At 38.4% G+C, this 27,697-nt stretch overlaps 1 protein-coding gene across 1 annotated transcript; it reads left to right on the top strand.

Annotated features, from left to right (window-relative positions):
* Window positions 1-1,232: 1,232 nt before the first annotated feature.
* LOC118817991 (von Willebrand factor A domain-containing protein 7-like) lies at window positions 1,233-27,697 on the top strand. The gene is given in 19 exon segments (XM_036585066.1): window positions 1,233-1,373; window positions 2,813-2,880; window positions 5,878-6,141; window positions 7,529-7,762; window positions 9,066-9,162; window positions 9,818-9,949; window positions 11,357-11,552; window positions 13,200-13,375; window positions 14,201-14,313; window positions 15,237-15,353; window positions 16,150-16,356; window positions 18,295-18,421; window positions 19,319-19,471; window positions 19,921-20,013; window positions 21,513-21,784; window positions 22,952-23,088; window positions 25,770-25,929; window positions 26,946-27,402; window positions 27,405-27,697. Coding segments are annotated over 17 exon segments (3,015 nt in total). The 5' UTR covers window positions 1,233-1,373; window positions 2,813-2,880; window positions 5,878-5,928; the 3' UTR covers window positions 27,536-27,697.

The following is a 27,697-nucleotide window of genomic DNA, read 5'->3' as shown; positions in this document are numbered from 1 at the left end:
TTATTTTAAGATAACGAGTTTATTATCTTGTTATCTCAAGATATCTTGAAGTTATCTTGAAGTAACAAGTTAATTATATTGTTACTTTGAGATAAGCAAAGTTGTTATCTTGAAATAACAAGTTACTTATTTTGTTATATCAAGGTAACAAAATTGTTATCTTGAAATAACATGTTACTTATCTCGTTATCTCAAGATAACCATTTTTTTGTTACCTTGATATAATAAGTAACGTGTTATTTCAAGGTAACGATTTTGTTATATCAAGGTAACAAAATTGTTATCTTGAAATAACAAGTTACTTATCTTGTTATCTTGAGATAACAAGTTGTTATCTTAAGATAACGAGTTAATTATCTTGTGGTTTCAAGATCACAAAGTTGTAATGAGTTACTTATCTTGTTTTCTCAAGATAACAAATTTGTTATCTTGAAATAACATGTTACTTGTCTTGTTATCTCAAGATAACAAATTTATTATCTTGAAATAACAAGTTAGTTATTTTGTTATATAAAGATAACAATCCAGAAAACTATAGCAACAGCTCATAGCCTCTCCAGACTTCTGTAGTACATTTTGTTTACATTCCACATCACACATCTAAAAAGAATTTGAGCCCTATAAAAATGGGTTGGCTGCCAGAGACCTTTGCACAGTAATGTTTGTTTTTAAAGTTTTAAGATCCTCTACATAATGCGATGCTTCTAAATAAATGAAAGTATTTTCCCATAAGCATAGACACCCATTGGTACCTTTACTTTAAAGAATATACAGATAAAGGTCTGTAATGAAACACCATTTAACTCCTCCACAACTATATATGCACTCTAATGCTGATGAGTCGGGTTGGATAGCAACCTCCCATGATTCTTTGAAAAAGAAGCCACCAGAGAACTGCTTGTGTGCTTCTTTTTTCTTAGAGAAGAAAAGGATAAGATTGAAAGGCAGGGAGGCCTCGGCCTATACACACTGACCCTTAATGAATTCAGGCCTATTGTAGGGAACAAGTGTACCATGCTATAATGGGGCAAGAAGAACAGAGGGGGAGAAAGAGAAGGGAGAGAGGCTTTGGGGACTTCCATGTGGTCTTCCATCTTCCAGCCAGACGCAACCTACACCCATCCCAGCGCCTTGCCTTCACGACTGTGGCGCTTCTCCTGATGTTTCAGAGCTCTAGAGAGCTCAACTGAGCTGCAGACACTACGGAACAGTGTCAAAAGTGATGAGACAATCAAAACACAATCTGTGGCTATGAAAAAAACCAAGAAGACTTCACATGCATGCTTTTGGTTTCCTGAGCAGTCTTGTGACAAAAGCCCCAGCCGATCACTGACTGGAACAGATAGAATAAAGAAGTGAACGCAGAATGAAAGGTAAGGCGAATCTATCAATTACAGCATGTTTTATGAAGTGCAGGTGTGACTGCAAGTAACAGGTTTGTTTGTACATGCACTATATGTGTATTTCGGCTTGTGTTTGAAGAACTGTTTCTTATGAATCTGCTACAGGAAATTGCATATGAACTCATTTCATCCCATTCAATCAAATAGCTGTAAAACAACACTATGGAAGACCACATCCAACCCAGTGTGGTACAATAAAAATCAGAAAGTAGATATCAATGGGGTGGGGAGGGTGGGTCATGGGGTTGGGGGGAACAGGGCTAGATGGTTACAAGGTAATGTGGAATTGACATTGTTATAATTGTCACTGTTTTCTTTGAAGTTGTGGAATAAAAAGGAAAAAAAAAGGAGCCCTAGGCTTGTGTGCATATTAAAGAATATACAGAACTGTTGTCTGTCCCTGCTGATTTTCATTACTGCTATGAAGAAATAAATGCATTAGAGGCCACTTAGTCACTGCTAGTATGAGAAATAAACATGTTTTGCTTACCCCGTTATAGCGTTCATTAGCATCTAATTTCACTTAAACCAATTTCTTCAAATTATTAAAGGGCTGGTTCACTCGTGTGCATTTCTAAAACTATCTCTAAGACCTTCTGGCTGCTTGTAGATACTTTAGACTGTGTCAGTAATGTTGTTTGAACAAAGACATCATGTACAGTACAGACGTGAAATTAATTTGTCTCAAATTTCAAAGAAAGTAGACATGGTGTTATATGCACCAATTAAATGAATAAAGCTAAAGCTAGTAAGTCTCTGACTTTACAACAAATGGATTATGTTGGGATTTAAGCCAAAAAATTAAAACATACTTTGTATTCATTTATAATATATAAATCAATACAGTTTAATTGACACCTTCAGCTAAATCCACTGAGTCATTTTTAGACCCTTTATCATTTATTTATGTATTTTTTTTACTTATTCACTTGATTTAATGTAAAAAACCCCTGTGTGCACACACACACATATACGCACACACACAAATATACACACACAACACACACACACGATACAAACACACATGACACAAATGCACAAACACACACACACACACACACACATAGAGAGACACATGCAATCACGCACATATACACATGCACACACACACACACACATAAATATACACACACAACACACACACAAACATACAGACACATGCATGCACACACACATACACAAGCACACAAAAATATGCACACATACATGACACGAATACATTCACACAACAGAAACATGCAAACACACACACATACACACTCACACAAACACACACACACACACGCGCACGCACGCACACACACAGCGAGCTCTGGCATGACTGATAAGCCCAGCAGTGGCTCTAGATAAGACCATGGTGAAGAGCTACAGCCAGTTCCCTTCAGTTTCTCCTCTGTTCTCCCTTGCAGACGCTCACAGTCTGACCGCAGCCTGTGCAGACATGAACTGAAAGAGAGCTCGGCTGGCTAAACCGCAGGTTAGCACTCAGCTAGACTGGCACCTTCTTGTGGGGAACGATTGCCTCAACCTGACTAGCACAGTTTCATTTATTTGTAATCCTTTTAGAACAGTTTAAAGTGAACGGATGTATGGCTAACCTAAATATACAAGACAAAAAATAAACAAACAAAAAATACCTTTTGTGTAGAATTTTTGGTAACAAGTTCTATTAAGTCTGTATTCATATGCCATTAAATTTGTGTTTATTGGTAACAATGCTTTGTAAACTTGAACAATGCTTCATATGCACAAACAGCGAACATTAATTCATTATATGGCTCATTCTACAGAAACGTCCACTTTTGTATCTATCTATAGGAGTCACTGGTGTTACTGATCCTCATTGGTGTTACACATAAGAAAGGTAACACCAGAGACATTTTTAATGAACAATGCATTTTACAAAATTTGTTGGTTTGATACAGAGTTTCAAACCACATGTGGTCAGTCATGGAATATCCACTAAAATATGTAATTTAATCCATTTGTATTCTATTTTTTCACAATTACCTCAGAATAAAGTCGGTGACACCAGTGACTTCAGCTAAAAGCTTCATATGAAATCATGAGCTAAATGAGAAAATCTCTGATAACTGAAAGACACAGTGGACTCACCATGTGCTTTTCTTCATAGATCCTCAGAAAACAGGTATAAGGAAGTCAAGTGATGTCATCAGTGTGACTTTTATTTCAAAATAAGAGATTTTTTGTTACGCAGTAACACCAGTGACACGACTCCTGGGGACAACTTTCATTACATATTTTATAATATTTATTTGGTATTTGTTTTCTTTATGCTATTTAATTTATATTTCATAGTCATGTATGGATTATTGCAGTTAAAAATGCAGAAAAATATGATTTTTACCTCAAAATATGGCCTCAGCCTTTACACATGGCTGTGAGGACGAGCTCTTCTGTGGTGCTTGGAATTCTATATGATTGGTTTAAAAACCAATATTGCTAAATTGATGACTGAAGAAGGTCTAATTGTTAAAATAATGTATTGTTTTATTTTAAAATATAAATAAATTGTAACCCTAACATGTTTTCAAGTGTAATATATCTGTAAATGCTAGGGACACAAAAATGGATGTTTCTGTAGAATGACCCATTTGGTGAGTTACAAACAAGGGTCACTATGCAATATAATACCTTTTAAACTGAAAATGATCTGTGCATAATTATATAATACATAGTAATACATTATAAACATTTTAAATGCCATCACTGCTTCAAGTGATTGATGTTTTATCTACTGTATCTTTGTTATGAATAAATTATAAGGTGCTATATTGTTTTTGTTTTATACAGTAAGTAGTATAGTATAGTATAGTAACTATTTTGAATATTTGTTTATCCTACAATGTTCAAACATGGCCAGAATACATAAGTGGCACCTAATAAACCTTAGAACCTTGCAGCTGTTTCTGCAATAATAAATGATGTACAGTACATTATAGAGGTCCCACTGACAAACACACACACAGTACACGTCACATTTAACATTTGAATTTGAATAACCTAAAACTTTTATCAATTAACATGAATCAAGTAAACCACTGCTTTCAGAACAAAAAATGTGTATCTCCAAAAAGATAACTTTACAGGAGAAGGAAAAAACATACTCTATTTTCAATGTAAGTCTATGGAACCAGACTTTTTTCCACATCATTTTGGATCATTTCTGTTGGTCCATTCCATATGAAATTTACAAACAATGTAAAGAACCATGGCCACGTTCAAATTATGTCAAAAACTGAAAAATGACAAAAAAAGAGATACAGCGTTTTGTTCCAACAGCAGCAAAATGTTTATAATTTATAAGGGTTAATAAATATTATCAGTGCTTTATAATTATGTGCTGCTCATTATCTTTTCAAAAGACATTACAATGGATAGTGATGCTTGTGTTACGACATGTTTCTAAGTCATCAAAGAATTAATTATAGTACATTATTACATCTTTATAAGGCATTAGTATTCATAGAGTCATTCATAAAGTGTGCTTAGAAAGCATTGTTACCAAGCTACAAAAAGTTATAAGCACTTTTATAACTATGAACTATGAATACTACCTGTATTTCTATGAATACAGGCTTCATAGAAAGTGTTACTACATTTTTGTAAAGCTGTAGGTAGAGTAGCCCAAAATCAATCTCAGGTCAAATATGTTATTATTATACTTTATTATATACTCCAGTTCCGAGTTGCCTGTTGGACTGCAGTGAAACTTCCAGCATCTATCAGCATAGAAACTAAAGTTTATAAGGAGCATTTTTCCTCTTTTTTGATCATTTTAGTCTAAAATAAAAAGATAAAACTTGAAAGTAAAAGGTGTGAGCAAAAGCAAAGCAGTCCAAGTGATGAGCCAGCTAAACAGTATGACATTAAAGCCAGGAATAAAGCTAAGGGGAAAAGTAGACTCTTAAGTGTGCTCAAATATGAGTATCAGAATCTTAAAATAGTCTGTACTCAATTACATGGCACTGGGTAAATGTACCTATTTACTACTCACCTCTACACATAACTTACCTACACTGTTACGAGGATTGTTTGGGGTTTTTCAAGTTTGGTTCTCTAAAGAACATTTTGATGGTTGGCTCAATACCAGTGAAAAGTTTCCCAGAACCAAACGTCCAAGTTAAGAACCTTTATTTTTTAGAGTGTATAGATCCTTTACATTATGTGGAGTTTCATTAAAAAGATTAACAAAAGTTCGTTACACTTAAACATCTCCTTTACAAGCAAATGGTTCTTTAAGGAACAAAGGGAACAATAAATGGTTCATTTATGGCTCAAGAAACATGTTTGGCACCTTTATTTTAGTGTACATTGCATGTATAGACATTTATGAATGCTTATGGGTAAATGCAGGCACTGTTTTGATAAGTAGGGTTCTTATGCATAGGGACTTTGAATTACAGTGTTCCCTGTTTTTGGTGCCTTCCTGATGATGGTACCTCTCCTTTAGTTACAGATGTGACACGTGATAAACTGGCTGAGTCACAGTGAGTGTGGAGCGATGGGTAAAGGTCGTGCAGAGGTCATCCTCTTCATTCTTCTGATTCACTGTGCGTCAATTTGCTGGGCCTTCCTGCCTAACTTCTGGTCTCGAGTGCTGACCCTATCTTGGGACTCATACACACACCAGTACATGACCGAGCAGGCCCTGGTCAATGTTACTATGGAGACACTGAGTAGGATGGATGGATTCCAGCAGGACACCACCAGTCAGGTAGGTGAAGCAGCACAATGGAACTTATACTTTGTTTCATTGGCCTTGAAGAGGAATTTCACAGATTTTCCAAAATGTCCACATAATTTAATCACTAGAATATGAGTAGTCATTCAGAGTGATTAGATGTGGAATGATCCATTCTAGAAATGTACCAAATCAGAGTTTTTCATAGTGGTGGTGAAAGGAACTTGGGGCTGTATTACAAAACATTCTTATCTTTTTGTCTTAACTTAAGATCTGACCGGTCAAGATAAGATTTTTCGCAAATTCATATTACAGAAGCAAATCTGATCTTAATTTAAAAAACTTACCTTACAGCATCTTTTCTTATCTCAAATTAGGAAATCTTAACTTACTTGATTGAAGTTGACAATCAACTGTCACGGCTGTTACCTAGCAACCGACCATACACACACAGCAGAAACGTAAACACGTAATCAAGTTAGTTAGCCAGACAGCTAACGTTAGCTACAGTTACTGAGGTAAAAAAAGGTCAAATAAAACTAAAGCGCGATAAACTGAAAGTTAAGAATAAGAAAAGCTGTTTATCAGAGCGTTGCCGATCTTCAGTTTCAGTCTCCATTTCCCAAACGCTTTAGCCGAGCACGCTAACGTTACTCCTCCTAATAAACAGACACACGTTCAGCTCCGTCTCCTCATTATTCACCACCATCACTGTAATATTTCATCATCTACATTAACACACGAAGGTAATAAGAGGGACGGTGGAGATCGAGTCTGCAGCGTCTGGGGTTATTAAAATGCTGTTAGAAAAAACTCACAAGTCAAAGCACCGTTTTCAGGGTAGATAAATGTAGCGTCATTATTCTAGTTATAGTGAACTGTGCTGCCCATCACTGCATAAAACAATAGAAACAGACAGTTAAAACAGAAGTTAAGACGCTCTGGGGTTTATCTTAAAGTTAAAAAAATATTTAGGATATTTTGGCAACTTAGGATGTTTCTGTAACACCGTTTTCTTATCTGGAAATAAGATTATAGACTCAAGAACTGTTGTTCTGTAATGGCTTCTGTCCTAAATTCAGTCTTAACTGAAGTTGCCTTGACAACAAAGCAGATCTCAGACTTAAGAATTTTCTGTAATACGGCGCCAGATGTCTAAAGAGTGTAACACTTCTAAAAACCAACTCACAGGAAGTCATTACATATAATAGTTTTAAAAACACTGCCACAATCACAACAACTCAAATTCTACTTTATTTAGCTGCTTACTGTACCAAAACCGCCCATCATCCTCCTCAAAATTCTTTATTGAACAAAATGACAGATGTAAAGCTTCCACTGATGAATTAGCTAAACTGTGATTCAATGTATCAAGTAGGCTTGATATGCTGACTCACTCACCTGTACCTGTGGCCCACAGGCAGGCTTGGGCAGGGCCTTCTGGCAGGCTGTGGGTGAGGTGGTCAGTGCCAACGCTGCCATGGACTTCCTGAGCTCCACTCGATCTGATCCGGTGTACCACTTTGACTCAGAGAGAGTAGAAGAAGCCACGCAGATGCTGCGGGACTTCTGGAAGCAGACCGTTTTGTTGATCCAGAAGAAGGAGTACGAGGCAGCAAGACACAGCCTGGGACAGCTTTTTCACTCCTTACAGGTGCAGTAATATCCAGCTGCAGCCCCACAAACCAAGCCCCAAGCTGGGCAAAGCTTCGGCTTGTGCAGAAGAGGCTCCAGACTGGGTGAATGGTTCCAAACCATTTATCTATCTAAAGGGTCATCCCTATGTTCCCAGGGTCCAATGTTTACAGGGTCCTATGTTCTCCGGGCCCATTATTTTCCCATTGAAATGTCTAGAAAACAGCCTTTTGTTTCCAGGGCCCTACGTTTAACAGGCACTGTGTTCCCTCTTTGTAGTTTGGAAAGATCCCTTATTTCCAGGATCCTGAACTTCCAGGGTCGCACTCATTGACATTTCCTAGGAAACAACTCTGTTCCCATGGTGCCGTGTGTCAGCCCCATGTTGTTCAGGTGCAGAACTTGCCTACACACTTAAAAATTATGGTATTTTACACTATGTTTTTTGCACCATGAAATGGTTCTTCAGATTGATGTAGAATGTGCTGTAGATGGTTCTATATAGAGACTCTTTGAAAAGGGTTCTATATAGCATCAAAAAGGTACTTCTATTGTAACAAGGCTTTGACATATTGTATAAAGAGCTGAAGGAAAATAGGACCCTGGGAATATAGTACCCTGGGAACATAGGACCCCAAGAACAACAAGGCCTTGGGAAACTAGGTTTGCTGCCCTAGCTAGTGTTAGTGAGGTAGGATACATTAAGGTTATGGTTATAGTTAGGTGCATCCCCAACCTCATAGCTACTGTAAATTACTATTGTCCTTTCAAAATAAAAGAGTTAGGTTTAGGGTTGTTGTTGAGATAAGATTAGCTACAATCCTTACCACGTTAGCTACTTAGGTAGCTAAGAAAACAAAAAGAGTCATATTATCCATCCTTACTTAATCATGCAACTAGAGTGTGCCTTCTTTGACACAGTTTGTGCTAACAAACATTTACCTAGTGGTATGGTGAGCTACCTCACCAGTGCCTTAGCTAGGTAGATAGCTTAGGTAGCTTGTTAGCTAATTGCCTAGCTTCTGCCCAGCCTGGGTCTTGTTCGGCATGGCTGCAACTAGATGTCATTCATGTAAAGTAACATTTCAACCAGGACGATGTTGCAAAACACGAAAGACAACTTATTGAGGTGGTTTATTGCGCTAAATAAATATAATAATCTTTCTCAATCAAAAGAAAGAACAAGAATTATAAATTAAACAGTGCTTTACACTAATGTTACACACAATGCCTTGTTTTTTCTAAATGGCAAGTTTATACACTTCTTAAACTAATCATAAAACCAGTGGTTGGAAATGTCTATTTATTTTATGTGTATGTAGGACTTTTATAGCCACAGTAACTGGGTGGAAATGGGACAATATTCTGAGTACCTTCACCTGCTGCACCCCAAGGAGCCTGCAGTGCCTGTGGCACCAGGTGAGCTATGCTACATGTGAAATGACTTGATTTGTACGACAGTTCAAAGACATGCATGCATAACAGTAATGGCTTTAGATGAACAGTTTAGATGAGCAGTTGTATATGTATACAGTAGTTGAAACAGCATGTGAGTTTGAAGACCTCTCTGGTGGAAATATGTAATTGCAAGCACCTTGCATTGGGGCATTTTTGTAACATCAACTGTGCTCCACACAAGCAGATTAATCATTGCAAGGTGGGATTCCCATTTGTCAGTGTCCTCTATGTTTAGTGAGTGACTTACAACAATAGGGTAATGTAGCTTTAGGTGTATAGCACAAGGAGTCAGAATGGTATAGAGGTATCACGGCTGCCAGGACAGGGAATCGAATCTTCCGTCTTCTGTGTGAGATGTTATGGTGTTATCCACTTTGCTACCACTACCTGCACTATAAGGTATTCTACAGTGCTCTGGTGTCCAGACAGACCTCTATATATAAGGCAAACAAATCCAACCCAGCAATGTCCATTTATTTTGACTCTCAACAGGACAAAGATGCCATGTTTTAGCTTTTTTTTATCACCGACTGACTCGATAATGCTGCTTTTTTATTTTTAGCAACCAAAACGTATGTAGCATGGCCTTAACCGATGCTGAACTTGTTGGTTTCAGAGGACACGCCTACCTGTGCTGGATGCCACCGTTTCAGCTGTTATAACAATCTTCTGGAAGAGCTAGTCAGGGGTCCATCACAGCCTCTACTGACCACTGGCTACTTCAGCGATTACCCAGCCAAACCCAAAGGTACATTTACTCACTGATGGCCAAGCCCAAAGCTGTAGGCACATACATAGCTTAAAAGAGCTACAAACCTACATGTTAACTTATCAAACAATGGCAACACCATATTGTCTTTAATAACCTTCAACCTGGCACTCCTTACAAACTTATTTTAAAGTAATGCTTTGGCCAAAAAAACATACTGTTATCTAAAAAAAAGACTAATAATATAATAAATAATAACAGTAATAGCAGTCCATTTTTTTTAGATATCAGGATGTCGTATACCATAAAGCCATTATATACAATGAAACCATATATGTAAGAAACTATGAAAGCATATCTGTAGAGGTCCAGCCTGTGCTGCTGGCCGCCAACAGAGGGAACTCCAATTCCCAGAAGCCCTTGGGCTGATGAGGCCCAACCTGGCACACCTGTGGACTTATGTCACACCTTTGTAGAGGGGTGACCAGTACGGTACTTAGCCCAGGTGGGTATTTAAACAAAACGAAAAGAAAACAAAAAAAAGAAAAGAGGGCAGGAAAAAACAAAAGAGAGAAATTGCCCCAAAACTACTTAAAAGCACAAAAAGAAGGCTTAAACAAGAAACGGCTCCAAGTCATACAAAAAGTGTTTGTTCCACAAAGAGCAAACAGGTGAAACATAGAGCTGACCTTCCTCTCAGAATCACAGAGGAATTGTAGTTTTTTTGGTTTTCTGATTGTCTTTTATTTCACTTTTTCTATCTCAACCTTTGTTTGAGCACGCTGCTTTCAGCGTCCCCTTTGTTTACCTTTTCCCGCCGGTCTTCCCGGTGGTGCAGCGGTAACTTCTCGGACCGCCAATCAGTGCATCGGCCGTTCAAGCCTGGTTCTGAACCACCCCAACGTGCTCAAGCACTCAATTCACACTCCTTCACCTCGTTAAATTCATTTAAGACCCTTTCTCACGGGTTTTCCTCTCTGCACTTGGGTCTGCCTCCCTGCCGTCCCGTAACACATCAATTTAACATTACTTAACAACACTATTGGATGCAATTTTATGATGCTTTAGGCCTGTATTTGCTACCAATTAACAAGGTGGCTACACTGCTAAAAATGAAAGTCACCTCAACTTCAAATTATTAGTTAATTGATTGCACAGCTGTTCTTGAGTTAACTCAACTTGAGGATACCAGAGTTCACCCAACTCACCCAATTCTTAGTCAAAAGTTCTGCAAACTGCAAACTTTTGTTACTTATGCTTCTCAGTTAGTTAAACCATATAGAATCTGATTTTACTCTCCGATTTTTTAGTTTTATCAGACTTTTTCTCCCAAGTTGAGTTAATTCGCAAAAGCTGTATAATAATATAATAGTTGTTGAACTGCCTTCTCATTTTTTATGGTGTAGTTTGAGACATATGAGCTTTCAGGATGTTGGTGTCTCACAGGAAAGTGCAGTCATGGTGGTGTTCTGGACAGCAGTCGTCACCAAGGAGCTGAGGGTGGCATTAATAAGGACAGCACCTCCCCACTCTTCTCCCCCCACCACTACCTCCATAAAGAGGCCGCCCAGCTCGCAACCACGGCAACCCTCAGCGTCCTCCGAGACCTCCGAGACGAGGTGGGGCCCAAGAGTTTCCTCAGGTCAGAGGTCACAAACACATCTACTTTCTAAAGACTTCTGAGTATTCCAAGGTTGAAAACTTTTCTTTTAATTTGTAATAGATACGAACAAGACAACATGCAGTACACAGGATTAAATCTAGAAAAAATACTATAATAAGTATAATAAAAACTATAAAGGTGAATGAAAGATAAAATAAAGTGCTTTGTAGCGCAACACCAAAACAAACAGCAGCTATTCTAAGTCAATACAGGGTCAAGAAAGATCACACCACTGAATACCAAATACCTAGAAAAAGGCCAACTTTGGGCAGGACCAAAATTTATGATCTAAGGCAGAGGTCCACATTTTGGCTCCCCACACATAGGGACAGTCTGGGGATCCCCGAGGAGCAGCTTGGGAACTACTTGTCTAAGGATCCATCAAAAAAACACCAATCTATTGTATAAGATAAAAAAGCAATACATTTTATTTAATGCAATTATTGCATATTTTTGAATTGAACTTATTATAGTCTGCTGTGTCTGTCCCACTCAGACCAGCGCAACACACACTAACACACCACCACCACATCAGTGTTACTGCAGTGCTGAGAATGACCCACCACCCAAATAGTACCTGCTCTGTGGGGGTCCATGGGGGTCCTGACCACTGAAGAACAGGGTAAAAGGGGGCTAACAAAGTATGCAGAGAAACAGATGGACTACAGTCTGTAACTGTAGAACTACAAAGTGCACCTATATAGTAAGTGGAGCTGATAAAATGGACAATGAGCGTAGAAACAAGGAGGTGGTCATAATGTTATGCCTGATTGATGTAGCATTAAATGAAAGCATGCCATAAAGTCCACAACACACTATGACAGAATGAACATGGGCCTAGTTATGGAATGTTAAAATATCTTAGCTTACAGTAATCTTACCTCAGTAAAACCAAATCTTCGGCAGGTTTAAGATAAACCTTATTTAAAACTAGACACAGTGTCATCTAGTGGCAGATATGTGACATTTAAATGACAGCAATGAGCTTGAGAACCCACATGACTCATCCAGGTTTAAACTCAGATTGAACTCTAAACCACAGTTAAGCCAATGACAGTGCAGTTGTCCATTAGTATTTTCGTAGTGACATGAAAATGTCGGACAGCATAAAAAGACTTTACTTTAAAAGAAATCAAAAAGATATTTAAAAAAGTGAAAAATATGCAAAAAGGTAAGCACTATAATAATAATAATAATAATAATAATAATAATAAGTTATTTTTTTTATCAATATCAGCTGGTACAAATGACCAATACATACAAATAATAGGACAGAGCAATCAAACATCAGCCACTTTGAAAAAACAAATTTTAACCCAAATAAATTCTATGAGTAACCAATATTATGGATCATGGTTCCTTTTGTACCCTAGCACATGTGTGTGTTCTCCATAAGCCTTGAGTCGTAAGCTTCCTGGTTCCATTTTAACTTAAGACTGTGCATTGAATTCCAAACGGAAAAGCTTTGGTCTAAAATAATGCATAATTGCATTGACCTGACAGTGTCCTGGATTTAATTGGATTTGACCGGCCATAACTAGATTTAACATAATCAAATCAAATTCAGCTGAAATGTTTTGAGCTGTTGCTGTTGCTGTAGCACTGCATCATGTGTGCTTCTTCCAGGCTCTTCAGTGTCCAGCAGCCGCCAGCGTTGGTGTTCGTCATAGACACCACGGGCAGCATGTTTGAGGAAATCACAGCTGCACGCATGCGTGTCCTGTCCATCGTTCAGGCCCGGGCCAGTATTCAAGCTCCTGGCCTGCCCGGCACATTCCTTTTGGTCCCTTTCCACGACCCAAGTAAGAGCCCCCCTCGACACAAAATGTTTTCTGGAATGCACGGCTGACTTGAGTGTCGACTTTCAGTACCAATACTGGGTTGACACTTTTACATAAACAGCCTTTTTTATATGGTTTGTGCACATTAGCTTTGTGAATAGCCACCTGTCTCACAAAGCATGTTAAACTAGGAAGAGTTTTAGCTTCAAAAACCTAGCAAATGCAACTGAGGTTAACTCGTTCTATGTAGGCAGTTTAACAGGGGTTTCACCAATTTTTCAATATCACTAAATAACTAAATAGTTAAGATGTAAACAAAGTCATTCAGAGAGCCAGAGTTGATCACAGTGGTGGTGACAGGAACCAGACGTCTGAAGAGTTTAAGGCCACAGAAAGCTCCCTTACAGAAAGTTATTCCACAAAATGGTTACAAATACAATGTCTTAAGCCTGAGACACTGTTTTACGCTAGTTTTAAGAGAAGCCTTTAGCCAAAGACATGTTTTTTAACCCCATTATTGGTGTAGGCGTGCATGCAGGGTGTTGTTCAGATGTCTGGTTCCTATCACTACCACTGTGAACATTTCTGGCTCAGCATTTTCTCTACAATGCACCATTTCACATCAAACCACTCTGAGTGACTTTGTTAACGTCACCAGTTGAATTCTGCAGAAAATTTCAACTTATGGCAAACAGCCATAGTTGGTTATTGGTTCTTGATATGTTACACGCTTAGTAGTAATAGCTGTCCAAGTGAAGGTCAGCGCAGTTGTGTTCAAACAGCAACAATTAATCAAGATTAATTTGCCTTATCATGTAGCACATATAATGAGTGTGCTTTTTTTAGATGTAGGTCCAGTGTTGGAGACTGATGACCCTGATGAGTTCCAGCGCTTCATGGAGGATTTAATGGCTCTCGGTGGAGGAGATGAACCAGAGATGTGCCTCACTGCCATTCAGGTAACCATGGAAACAGAGAAATTGAGCAAGATGTACAGTCGTATGCAAAAGTCTAAATACCCCTGGTCAAATGACATGTTTAGTTGATTTTCTAAGTGAAAAATAAAATGATGTGTATGTTAAATCCTAGTGTGCAATTTGTATTTATTTTTAACAAATTTGGAAAAACTAAAACTTAAAATATATAAGCCATGTTTGATGTTTTATTTGTTTGCCCCAATATGTTAAATGGTTTATGGAAATAATGGATGTCATGTCCTCATTGATTGTTACCAGTGTAAAGTTCCAAAGCCAGGGTCTGTCATGGGATGGAGGGGTATTAGTGGGTAACCTGCACATCTGTGAAAGCACCATTAATGCTGAACACACTTTGGAACAACATATGCTGCCTTTTAGACAACGTCTTTTTCAGAGATGTCTGTGCTTATTTCAACATGACATCACCAAGCCACATTCTGCGTGTTACAGCAGCATGGCTGAATAATCATAGAATGTGGGTGCTAGACTAGCCTGTCTGTCTCCCATTGAAAACCTGTCTTATTAACCCCTTAAAATCTCAGGCTTTTTACATACTAAAACTTATTATTCTGTAACTACAGATTTTAATGCAAAGTAGCTGGGCTATTCTTAAGTTCTAAAAATAAAACTTTGGGCCTGCTAGTGGGTACTGGCCATTTAAGGGGTTAAGCTTAAAGTATGACAGCGAATTCTCTGTACAATTGCACAGTTGAAGTTCTGTATAACAGTAGAAAAACTGTTTGTCTCTTCAGTCCCCAAATGTCTCTTCAGTCTCTTCAGTCCCCAAATGATTATTACGTTTGCCATTCCTTGGGATTTGCTAACCTTTTAGGATATGTTTAACTGTACTAATGGTTCAGACTTGCAGTCTCATCACTCTTTTTGTCCGTGCTTATTTATTTCAGCTGGCGCTCATCCATAGCCCACCGCTGTCGGAGATTTTTGTTTTCACTGATGCCTCTCCTAAAGACCGCTACCTCTACAACACTGTAAAGGCCCTCATCTTAGAAAAGAAGAGCAAGGTAATGTACACACACATGTATACACACACACTCATATACAAACCCAATTCTAAAAGAGTTGGGTCAGTTTGTGAAATGCAAATAAAAACTGAAAGCAGTGATCAGTGAATCGACTTTCAAATGAAAGCAGTACAAAGACAAAATATTTCCCTCTTTATTCAATACCTAATCTACTGATTAATTAGATATTAACTGAAATCAGCCACCACACCTGGGAACAATAACTGGTTGTGGTTATAAACAAGACACAGGTGAACAGGATAACATGAAGCTGGACCTACACTCTTTTCTTACAAAAGGTGCTACAAAGAGTTCTTTCAGCGATGCCATAGAAAAACAATGTTTGTGTCTATAAAAGAATCATGCTTGATAAAGACATTTGTGAACATGAAGAACCTTTCAAAGGTTCAAAAACCTTCACATAATCAAAAGGGTTGTTTTCTAATTTAAGTTCTTCCCAGAACCTTTCAGTTATGTGGATGTTCCTTAAACCTCACACTCCCACATCTCATTTACACAAACGGTTATTCCAAAAAACCCTTTAAAGGTTTTATATGGCATCATCTATTTTTCAGAGTGTATGAGGAACAGGAGAAAAGGCAGGAACACTTTGCTCTAAAATGCTGGTTTGTTGTAAATGTACTGCTTTGACTATTCTTTGTACTTTTGTACACCATCACCAACACCATTAGTCATTTTGGGATGGAATTAGGTGGACAAGGAGACTAATACTTCTCTCCTCAGCTCTTCGCTTCTGATCAGTGACCATCAATTGCATCTCCCTTACCTGCCTCAGGTGACCTTCCTGTTGACTGAAGATCCGAGTCACGGAGTGAAAGAGAGCGACAAGATAAGGAGGAAGAGGAGAGAGACGTTGTCTCCTGACAGGTTCTCTGTCTACTCTTCTCTGTCCTCTCTGTCTGGAGGGATGACCATTTTCACCACCAACAGAGACATCCACAAAGCTTCAGCCATTGTAGAAGACAGCACTGCTTCCAGCAAGGTATGAACAGAGCACAGGTCATTCAGTTCCAGTTACAAGTTTGGACACAATTGAATGGATGAATACCTTTCTTAATCCTAACAAATGGGCCAGATTTTAGCAAATTTGACAAAAGTACTGTGGCCAACAAGACCCAGCACTCATTACAATGAAACACACTTTGCAAACTCATAAATGTGATGCAAATTCAGGGCCTCAAAGAGCTCTCTAGCTCAGTAGCTGGGGTTCTCCTCAGGAAATCAGTTATTTTCTGGAGTGTCTCACTGTCAAAATCATTCCACAGTTCCAACTGTTGACAGTGAAGTTTTAAGATGGAGGACGAAACCTATATGTTATCTCACAAGTATTAAATGTGTATTTTTCACAAAAACTACCAACAATAAGGGCTTTGCTTTAGCAACCCGGCTGAAAGAACAGCACAGACAGACATGCACTCCATATATAATGCATTCTATAGAATCATGATTCATTTTGATTGCGTTTTTTGTCATATACTGTAATCCCGCATTTTGTTTTAACTCAAATAAATTAAGCCTGTTATACATAAAACTCAGTATGTCCCACACATTGCTCAACAATTTTAAGTTAAGGGAACGTTTTTGATGATTTTGCGCTCTCAAATGGCATTTTTGAGTTGAATTAACTTATTGCTATAGTCTGTTGCTATGGCAACTTTGAAACCCCACATTCAAAAAATGTCATTTCTGTTGGTTTTAATTGTTTTTCTCATTAAAGTTGCTGAACAAATGTGTGAAACTAAGTAAACTGTGAAATACAGTTACATTTTGTTTTGTTAACACGATCTTGTTAGATTAAACATATATTTCTTTCCCATTGGCTCCTGGCTCCATCTATTTGCATATTGAGTGTTTCTTTCTATTTGTTTTACTCACCGTCAGTGTGCTTTCATTCCACCCAGGCTGCCTTTCCTCAGGCGTATGTGTTTTATATATGCTTTACTCAGCTTTCTGATATTGTATTGTTGGCTAAGAGTGAAGGTTATCGTTTCTTTCTTGATGAGTGGGCATTTGTGTTGGTCAGTGACCATGTTCACAGTAAAGGCTGACCCATCAGTGCTTAGCAAACTGGTCAATATCACTTAATTGCAAAAAATTCTCAATTTCCTAATGAAACACACAGTTAAATTGCAATTTCACGTCATTAAATTAAAATAATTAGAATTTATGAGTTGCATAAACATGTGTTTATGTTAGCCTAACACAGAAAATTATAGTTATTCTAACTCAAGTTTTCATTACACATTACTTTAAGTTAATTCAACTTATCCAGGCTTACAGTGTAGTTTCAGTGTCCCAGCTATTGTTGTAAATTGTTGAAAACAGTACAAAATAAAAATAAAACTTCTTTGAGTAGGTGAACTGGTTTCAACAGCCTGTTTGCATATCACGTCACATCACAGCATTGCTGCGGTGCCAACTGCAAATGTAGGGCAGGAATTGATTGATGAATTGAATTGAATTGAAGTTCTGTCACAAGCTCTCAGAAATGCCAATGATATGTGTTGTTTACAGTTGCTCAAATCGATCTAACTGAGAAACCATGAGGAGCTTTTATCATGCACACTTAAAAATGATAGTTCTTCAGCAAAGAAAATGGTTGAACCATGAACATTTAAAGAACCCTCTGTATTATTAAAGGGTTTCTTTGCCTCATGAAAGTCTTCTTTAGATTGATGGAGAATGTTCTGTATGTGGTTCTATTTAGAACCTTTTTGAAAAGGGCTCTATATGGTACCAAAAAGGGTTCTTGTATTGGTACAAGCTTGTATTTGTGTTTTATTTGCTTTTGTTCTAATATTATGTGTTGTTTTTATGAACACAAGCACACGTGCTTAAGTGCTGTTATGGATTTCAGCACAGTACAACAAATGTGTTATGATGATTAATGTTATTAATGTTTATATTTCTATTTTTTCAGGTCACTCTGTTTCATGCAGAAAGTAAAGCCGATTCATCCCACTCTTTCACAGTTGACCGTGGAGTGAGCGCTGTTACGCTGCATGTTGCAGGAAAACTCACGCAGTGTGTTCTCAGCAACCCTACAGGTACACACACACACACACACACACACACAGGCAGAATTTTAAAAAAATGCAGAATTAAAAAAATGAATAAATGAACGTAATTTTACAGATTTTTACCATCATTGAGAAAACATTCTTTTACTGTTAATTAACATGTTTTGTCTGGCACTCCTGGACTTCTTTTTATCTATTTTTTTTACAGTGTACCCATTTCACTGTAGTTATTTTAGACAGAAACAGACATTTTTTATTTACTTTTGAGCAGAAATCCAAGAAAGTTGCGCGGACGTGAAGCCCCCTTGGTTGGTTGCTATTTCCTGTTTGGGATTAAAAATCAAAATCAAAGCTTGATTTAGTGCACAGCTTACTTGTATAAGTATTCTGTGCATGCAAGTGCCCAAAATTGTGAATTCTGAATATTTATTATCTTTTACACTGTCTCATGCATAGACTTACGCACTGATATACCCATACACACCCACCAGCCATTTTATTAGAAACCCCTTGTAGCTCCACCTTGCTGGTGTATTCTCAGAGAGTGTAGCCCATCTGTAGATGCACAGTTTGTGTTATCCTGTGTCTCTTCATCTGTGGTCAGTTTCTGATTACAGATCCACTCTTAGCTGGATATGATTGGCTGGTGGACCACCTTCAATCTGGTAATGACACTGACGTGTGTACAAACCCCAGCAGCACTGCTGTACCAGTGCCACAAACACTACAATATCACTACCACTGCAGTGTCACTACAGCACTGAGAAGGGTCCTCCACCCAAATCTGGTTAACACTGATTAAACTGACCAATGATGAATGAGGGGGGCTACACGTGTTACACCAGTGACCAATGAGTGGAGGTACAAGGTACATATTAATGCATGTAAACACAGTCCCCCCCCCTCTCTCTCTCTATCCAACAGGTGCTCATCAGTCACTTTTCAGTGCAGCTGGTCCTCTGGCTGAAATGGATCAGTCTGAAGGTCTCTACAGAGTCGCTCTCCTGCCGCCCATAGAGCCTGGCCAATGGCAGCTCAATGTTACAGCCCGTGGGCCAATCACTTTCAATGTCTTAGGTAAGCAGGCCTGCCCACTTGTCTTTAAACAAAGACCAGAGCATTCATATCTCACCATATTAGGCCAGACTTCAATACTGCATGAATACGGCCATAAACTCTATATTAGTAGGTCACTAGTCTTTAGGTCTGTAAGCATCTGTAAGAGGCTTCTGCTTGTTCAGATGGTCTGTTTCCATTCATGTTCTGTTTGAACTTGGTCATGTTGTGAAAGATATGTCAGTGACCGTTAAGACTGGTGTAAGGCATAGTTATAAATGCAATTAGGTCAATGTCATCAGTGTTTACTATACACATGTTTATACAGTATTTATGACTGTGTGCTAACGTTTTAACGACCACATTAAACAGTCAGTTTTCTCATGCTGGCTATGACGCACTTAAAACAGATAATTCCCGGGTCTGTGCTACAGCGATAAATCAGACACCATCTGGATTCTGTCTCCTAGGTGAAAGCACATTGGACTTTCTCTATCACTTTGCAGTGGAGGTGAATGAGACTCACCCAGGGCTGAGGAGAGTGGAGGGCAGTCCTGTCGCAGGTGTGTTTAAGCCTGGGTTTTTGTTTTCCTTTGGTTTTAGTTGTTTTTGTATACACTCACATTCACTACTAGAAACACGTACCTTGTACTTCCACTCACTGGCCACTTTATTAGAAACATGTACCTTGTACTTCCACTTACTGGCCACTTTATTAGAAACATGTACCTTGTACTTCCACTCACTGGCCACTTTATTAGAAACACCTACCTTGTACTTCCACTCACTGGTCACTTTATTAGAAACATGTACCTTGTACTTCCACTCACTGGCCACTTTATTAGAAACACCTACCTTGTACTTCCACTCACTGGTCACTTTATTAGAAACATGTACCTTGTACTTCCACTCACCGGGCACTTATTAGAAACACGTACCTTGTATTAACTCTTCCTGGCCACTTTATTAGAAACACCTACATTGTGCTTCCACCCACTGGCCATTTTATTAGAAACACCTATCTTGTGCTACCCATCGTTGGCCAAATTAATTAGAAACACATACTTTGTGCTACCTCTCATTGGCCACTTTATTAGAAACATCTACCTTTTACTGCCCCTCACTGGCCACTTTCTTAGACACACCTGCCTTGTACTTTCTCACACTGGCTACTTTATTAGAAACACCTACCTTGTACAGCCCTTCACTGGCTACTTTATTAGAAACACCTACCTTGTACAGCCCTTCGCTGGAAACTTTATTAGAAACACCTACTTCAAAGGATTCACGAGGATATAGAAGCACAGTTACAGAATATAGCTCCTCTGTTATGCTATACATTTGTCAACCACTCTGTCCTCCATTCATTATTGGTCAGGTTAACATACATTGTTCCATATACATACTGTATTAGTCATATATAGTACTGTGCAAATGTCAATCAAAATGGCAATTAAGTACAAGTTATTCAAGGAACACTTGGATAGTCCATTGCAGACATTTTGTAGATGCTTACTTTACATATAACTTGTACTCAACAAACAACAGGCCCCAGGTTAAGAAAAGCTCCATGAGTTTGCATTGAAGTCCTTGTGGTTACTAAATAATAATAAGCTAATAATAAGTATGTCATAAGCCCTCACCTGGTCAAAACATTAACTGTAACATTGTTGAGAATCAACTGAGTGTCACCAGATAGATTATCTATATCTGCAGATAATCTACGGGGGGATATCCAAATAATGTGGGATCATTATCAATTTTTCAGAAAACTTGTGTTTTACATTCAATCTAAAGTGTAAAAGTGTAAAAAAGCATTCGTGCACTGTTTTTTTTTAAACAATGTTCAGTGAGCCTATGCATTATCACACTCAGACAGTTCTGTTTATGTTATAAACATGTACACACGTAGCTATTTTGAGTCGATATTTTTTACAGAGATGCTAATTGTTTGACCTATGTTATCTGTTTTGGAAAATTAAGTCTATTTAGAATGACTTCCATGAAGTATGATTCAGAGTTTCATTTCCTTAAACATTGTTACCTGTTTGCCCCCCAACAGGTGTACCAACATTTCTGGTGGTGTCTATAACAGGCCTGTCCAGCAGTGATGAAGCTACCTTCAGTCATGTGACCTTGCTAGGGACCAATGGGGAAAGCTTGCAGAAGGTTTTGCTGAATTCCTCCAGCTGGTCCGGTGAGGAGCTGGTGGGCCGCATGGACTCAGTTCCCAGAATGCCTTACAGCATGCGTCTCTCTGGCAAAGACAGGAATGGGAACAAGCTCGAGAGAGTTTCTGCTGAGACAGTCCAGCCCACACATGTACAGATACTGGTACGAGTTCAGGAGACTCAAATCACACCAACATCAATCTCACATTAACATACATAGAGGAACCACTTTTCATGCCTAAAGAACTATTTGACTGATCATAAAGAACCAATTTTTATAAGTTTTTAAAGAACATTTGGTAACAATTTCTGTGAATGTCACATTTGTAAGCATCTATAACACATTCATAACATTTTACAATGCATTCATAAGGCGTCATAAACATGGCTGTAAATAATAATGCATTATAAGTAGTGTTCATAACAAATTATAAGAGCTCATAAGTTGTATGTGTCTGCTCTAAGTAAAGTGAAGCTTACTGTACTAAACTAAAGCCTCCTCCAGTGTTAAAAGTGAGGCTTCAGGTTGAAGTATTTACTGAGGAATTTACTGAAACACTAAAACATACATAATAAGCTCATTACAGGCTTCAAATGTCAGAGTTTAAACTAGTGCTGCCATCAGTGTTTTACTGATATCCAATAGAATGCTAGCAGAAATTAGCATTACTGATGTTACAGAGTGAAGGTTTCTAGTGCTTGACGTTGGTCAAGGTGAGGGGCTGATGGGTGCTTGGTTTGCTGTGATGTAATGTAACATTTAAAGTGAGAGCGCTGGGTAAGAAAAGCACAGTGTCCAGCCTAGAATTACTGCCACAGCCTGTTTAGAGCATCTGAATATTCAGGACTGAAGCCCCGAAGATGCAGCCCTAACAGCACCAGCACTGAGAAATAAAATGTTGGAAATCCTGTAAAAATAAACTTTGTATTTGTCTTTACTTTAGTCTCTCCAAGCTGGGACTGACTTCTTTGGCGCTGACAGTATAACATGTTATTAACACTACTTATAGTTCATTATATTAACAATTCATAATGTATAATGAACATGGCTATAAAGTGTAATTCAGTGTAATTCATTTTTATAAATATTTATAACTGTGTTTAAAATGCCTTATAAAAGCATTATAACATGAATGTTGTTACAGATGCTTATAAACATGACATTCATAGAAAGTGTTACCGAACATTTTTCAAAGTTTAAAGAACCTCCACATGATGTGAAGGTTCTATTCCAATTAGCAGTGTTTCCTAGAACCATACTTCCAAGACAAGAACCATTTAGTAACCTTTACTGATATGACTGTATATTGATTAAATCTCTGTCCGCCAGGTGCTCTCAGCTCCTCACCTCCTCTCAGGTCATCACTCCATGGTTTTGATTGAGGTGTTTAACCATGGCCCTGTCCGTTCGTTCACACTGACTGCTGAAGATGACCGTGGCTACCTCTCTGATGTCAAACACCACAGGTAAGGCCAAACGGTGGTGGTGGTTAACTGAACACTGTTAAGATTAATCTTAAGATCAGCACTGACTTTTTCATCTTGCATGTTGTCACCGATGGAACAAATACATGTATCTCCAGTTTACAGGAGAAAAACTTGGAAGTTAATGTAAAGAAATGATTTTGGACTATTTTTTTCACACATTGTAAAGGCCTTTGTTTTTAAATGATGTAAAAAAAAACTCCATGAAAACAATAAGAATGGAGATATATGCAATACAAGGTTCACAACCATAAGAAAACCTCATCACTCCATTTTTCTCTTTCTTTTTTCTTTACACTGTTTGAAAATTCTAGCTGTGCTTTACATAGTTTATGCCTTCCATGGAAAATGAACCAGTACAAATCTTGAAAATTAAATCTTTCCATTTTTTTAAAAGCCAACATAAAATCAAAATTGATCATTTAATAGAAAACCCTTGATTTTCTATAGTCTTCCATGAAGACGTAATGACTTTTGCTCACCACACAAAAACGTCTCCTGACATTTTTACACCACTGTGAACCAGAGGGAGGGAAAAAATAATATAAAAAAAAACCTCATGTTTCACCTCCACTTCACCACCTGGCATTGAAAGGTAACTTGGGGAACACTGCATATGAATCCTGTATTTATAAATATATTGGTAACACTTTCTATGAATGTCACCTTTGTAAGCATCTATAAACACATTCATAGTGCATTCATAAGACATTATAAACATAGCTATAAATATTTATAAAAATGCATTATGAATTGTTAACATAATACATTATAAGTACTGATCATAACACATTATAAGAGCTCATAACACGTATTTGTCCGCTCTAAGTAAAGTGAAGCGTACTGTACTAAAGCCTCCTCCAGTGTTAAGAGTGAGGCTTCAAGTTGAAATATTACTGAAGGATTATAATACTTATACACTGCTTATAATGCATTATATTAACAATTCCTAATGTATAATATACATGGCTATAAAGCATAATTCAGTGTAATTCATTTTTATAAGTGTTTATAATCATGTTTATAATGCCGTATTGCTTACAAACGTGACATTCATAGAAAGTGTTACCAATATATTTATACAACATTATATATGGCATGCATAATACCTTATAATGCATAGCATAACACTTTCTATGAATGTGAAATTTGTAAGCATCTATAAACACATTCATAACATGTTATAATGCATTCATAAGGCATTATAAACATGATTATAAATATTTCTAAAAATAAATTACACTAAATTACACTTTATAGCCATGTTTATCATACATTATATATTGTTAATGCATTATAAATAGTGTTAATAACATGTTATACTGTCAGTGCCAAAGAAGTCAGTCCCAACTTGGAGAGCATAAAGTAAAGACAAATACAAAGTTTATTTACACCCTGAGATTTCCGATATTTTATTTCTCGTTATTGGTGCTGTTAAAGCTGAATCTTCAGTCCTGAATATTCAGATGCTCCACAGGCTGTCCAGCCTTGAATTACTGCTACAATGTGCTTTTCTTACCTCTCACTTTAAATGTTACATTACATCACAGCAAACCAAGTACCCATTAGCCCCTCCCCTGAACCCCCTCTGACATCACACTGAGCGTAAGGTTACTGTGGAGTAAAGGCCTGGAGAGGGAGAGGCGAGATAGTGAAGTGCTATCATTGTAATTGGTTCCCTCACTGGTTCTAACGTCAAGCACTAGAACCCTTCACTAACACCACTACAGTACAGTAATGCTAATTTCTGCTAGCATTCTATTGGATATGCAGTGTTAAGTTAGCACCAAGCTAACGGTGGTGTACATTGACTTTCCCACATTGGGTAAAACACTGATGGCAGCTCTAGTTTAAACTCTGACATTTGAAGCCTGTAATGTGCTTTATTATGTATGTTTTAGTGTTTCAGTAAATCCTTCAGTAAATACTTCAACTTGAAGCCTCACTCTTAACACTGGAGGAGGCTTTAGTACAGTAAGCTTCACTTTACTTAGAGCAGACACATACAACTTATTATAATTTGTTATGAACACTACTTATGAATACTACTTATATTTTTCAGTTTTTGACAATTTAAAAATGCCTGTTGCTCTTTACATTATACGTAAATTTCATGAAGAATGGACCAAAACAAATGGCCCAAAATGATGTGGAAAAACATTCCTTCTCCTGTAAAGTTAGCATTTTTGAGCTATGAGGTTTTCTTCCAACAACAGCAATATGAAGGATCACAGCCCTCTTAATAACTAGTTTAATACTTAAATCAGTCACTTATAACAAAAGCCTTGTGACAACACTGGCGATAACAAAACCTCTGACTTGGTATTGTACCACCTTTAGAGGGCAGCAGGGAGTAATGTTTGTTTATTTGAGCTTGAGCTGAATATCTTGAGCTCTTGAGAGCTAATATGTATGAACAGCTAGGAAGCAAGACAGCTAATCAGCCTATTTGGCCACTGTAGGAAATTAACCATAATGGTCATGAAAGGATATGAGTTTTTCTCACAACGACAACAATATAAAAAATGAAGAGAGAATTTTTCATAGTTAGATCTTCAGGTACATTAATTCAGGTGATAGGCTTTCATTAAAAGCATCAAAGTATTTCACATCAAGATGTTCTCCAACCATCCATAACCCAACAGTACATTCTTCTACCACAGGTTCTCTATAGGAGAGAGAGGTTCAGTGAGGAGGGAGGTGGAGCTGAGGACTCCTCACTCTACCCAGGCAGGCCAAACAGTCACACTGACACTCACTGTCCAGGCACAGGACTCACCTGACTCAAACTATGCTGTGGTCCATCTGACAGTTTTGCCAGAGGTGAGAAGATCTAAACACACAAATGAAAGACTTTGACTTTTTAAAATAAAACTATTCTAAGCACTAATACACATTAAAGATTTGACATTATAGATGTACACGTCTTTCAGACATACACTGATCAGCTATAACAATGAATCTATCTTCTTCGTTTCTGCACTTATTGTCCATTTTATCAGCTCCACTTACTATATAGGTGCACTTTGTAGTTCTACAGTTACAGACTGTAGTCCATCTGTTTCTCTGCATACTTTGTTAGCTCCCTTATACCCTGTTCTTCAGTGGTCAGGACCCCCATGGACCCTCACAGAGCAGGTACTATTTGGGTGGTGGATCATTCTCAGCACTGCAGTAACACTGACGTGGTGGTGGTGTGTTAGTGTGTGTTGTGCTGGTCTGAGTGGATCAGACGCAGCAGTGCTGCAGGAGTTTTTAAGCACCTTAGTGTCACTGCTGGGCTGAGAATAGTCCACCAACCAAAAACATCCAGCCAACAGCGTCCTGTGGGCAGCCTCCTGTGACCACTGATGAAGGACTAGAGGATGACCAACACAAACTGTGCAGCAGCAGATGAGCTATCGTCTCTGACTTTACGTCTACAAGGTGGGCTGAGAAGGTAGGAGTGTCTAATAGAGTGGACAGTGAGTGGACACTGTCCACTCTATTAGATCCACTCGTACAAGCACAACACACACTAACACACCACCACCACGTCAGTGTTACTGCAGTGCTGAGAATGATCCACCACCCAAATAGTTCCTGCTCTGTGAGGGTCCGTGGGGGTCCTGACCACTGAAGAACAGGGTAAAAGGGGGCTAACAAAGTATGCAAACAGATGGACTACAGTCTGTAACTGTAGAACTACAAAGTGCACCTATATAGTAAGTGGAGCTGATCAAATGGACAGTGAGCGTAGAAACAAGGAGGTGGTCATAATCTTATGTCCGATCGGTGTGTATATATGTAAATAATCATTTCACTTTCAAGTCTTGGATATTTCTTTTTTTTCTCCCCAGGAGCCTGACATGTCCCCTCCCTCATGCTCTGCGATGCGTGTGGAGTCCACCTGCCCTCCTCAGTGCTCTCTGGGCAACTGGAGTGTCTCTCTGGCAGTCAAAGACCGTGGTCACTCTGGCCTGGCCTCTCTGCAACTTGCTGAAGGACAGGGCATCCTCACACTGCTCCATGATGAGACCACAGGGAGAAAAGAGAACCCTGTCACGCAGCTCCATGAGGATGCCACAGAAGGACATGCAAGCCCTCTCATGCAGCTCCAAGAGGAGACCACAGAGCACCAGCACTACAGACACAGAACAAGACTGGGCCATAGAGCTAACAGGCTGGAGAAAGCCAGGTTAGTGCAAGGCGAGCCTCCACTCAACATCAGCGAGTGGGCGAGGCGGAAGCCCATCACGGTGCAGTACACGTCAGGCTGCTGTGCCCCTCAGGCAGAGCTGCTAGTGTGGGACAGAGCAGCAATATGAGGCGCTGCCATCTGATCGCCAGCCAGCAGAGGGCGCTAAGAGAAAAAGAGAAGAATACTGCTCCAAATAGGACTGTTCATACGCTTTTAACTCTTATAATGCTGATTTTCTTGGGAGTTTGAATTTTTATTTTGCTTAAAAAGCACCAGAATAAGTGATGATGGAATAAACTGGAAAAAGAGAAATGACTGGAACTGTCTGTAGAAATGGTGTTTAATATTTGTGACATTTGTAACTAGAAAATATCGGTAACACTTTCTATGAATGTCACCTTTGTAAGCATC

This window comes from Colossoma macropomum, unplaced genomic scaffold (assembly GCF_904425465.1).
Source record: "Colossoma macropomum unplaced genomic scaffold, Colossoma_macropomum, whole genome shotgun sequence".
Lineage (NCBI taxonomy): Eukaryota > Metazoa > Chordata > Actinopteri > Characiformes > Serrasalmidae > Colossoma > Colossoma macropomum.
Note: the sequence above shows the minus strand (reverse complement) of the source record. Positions and strands in the feature narration are given on the sequence as shown.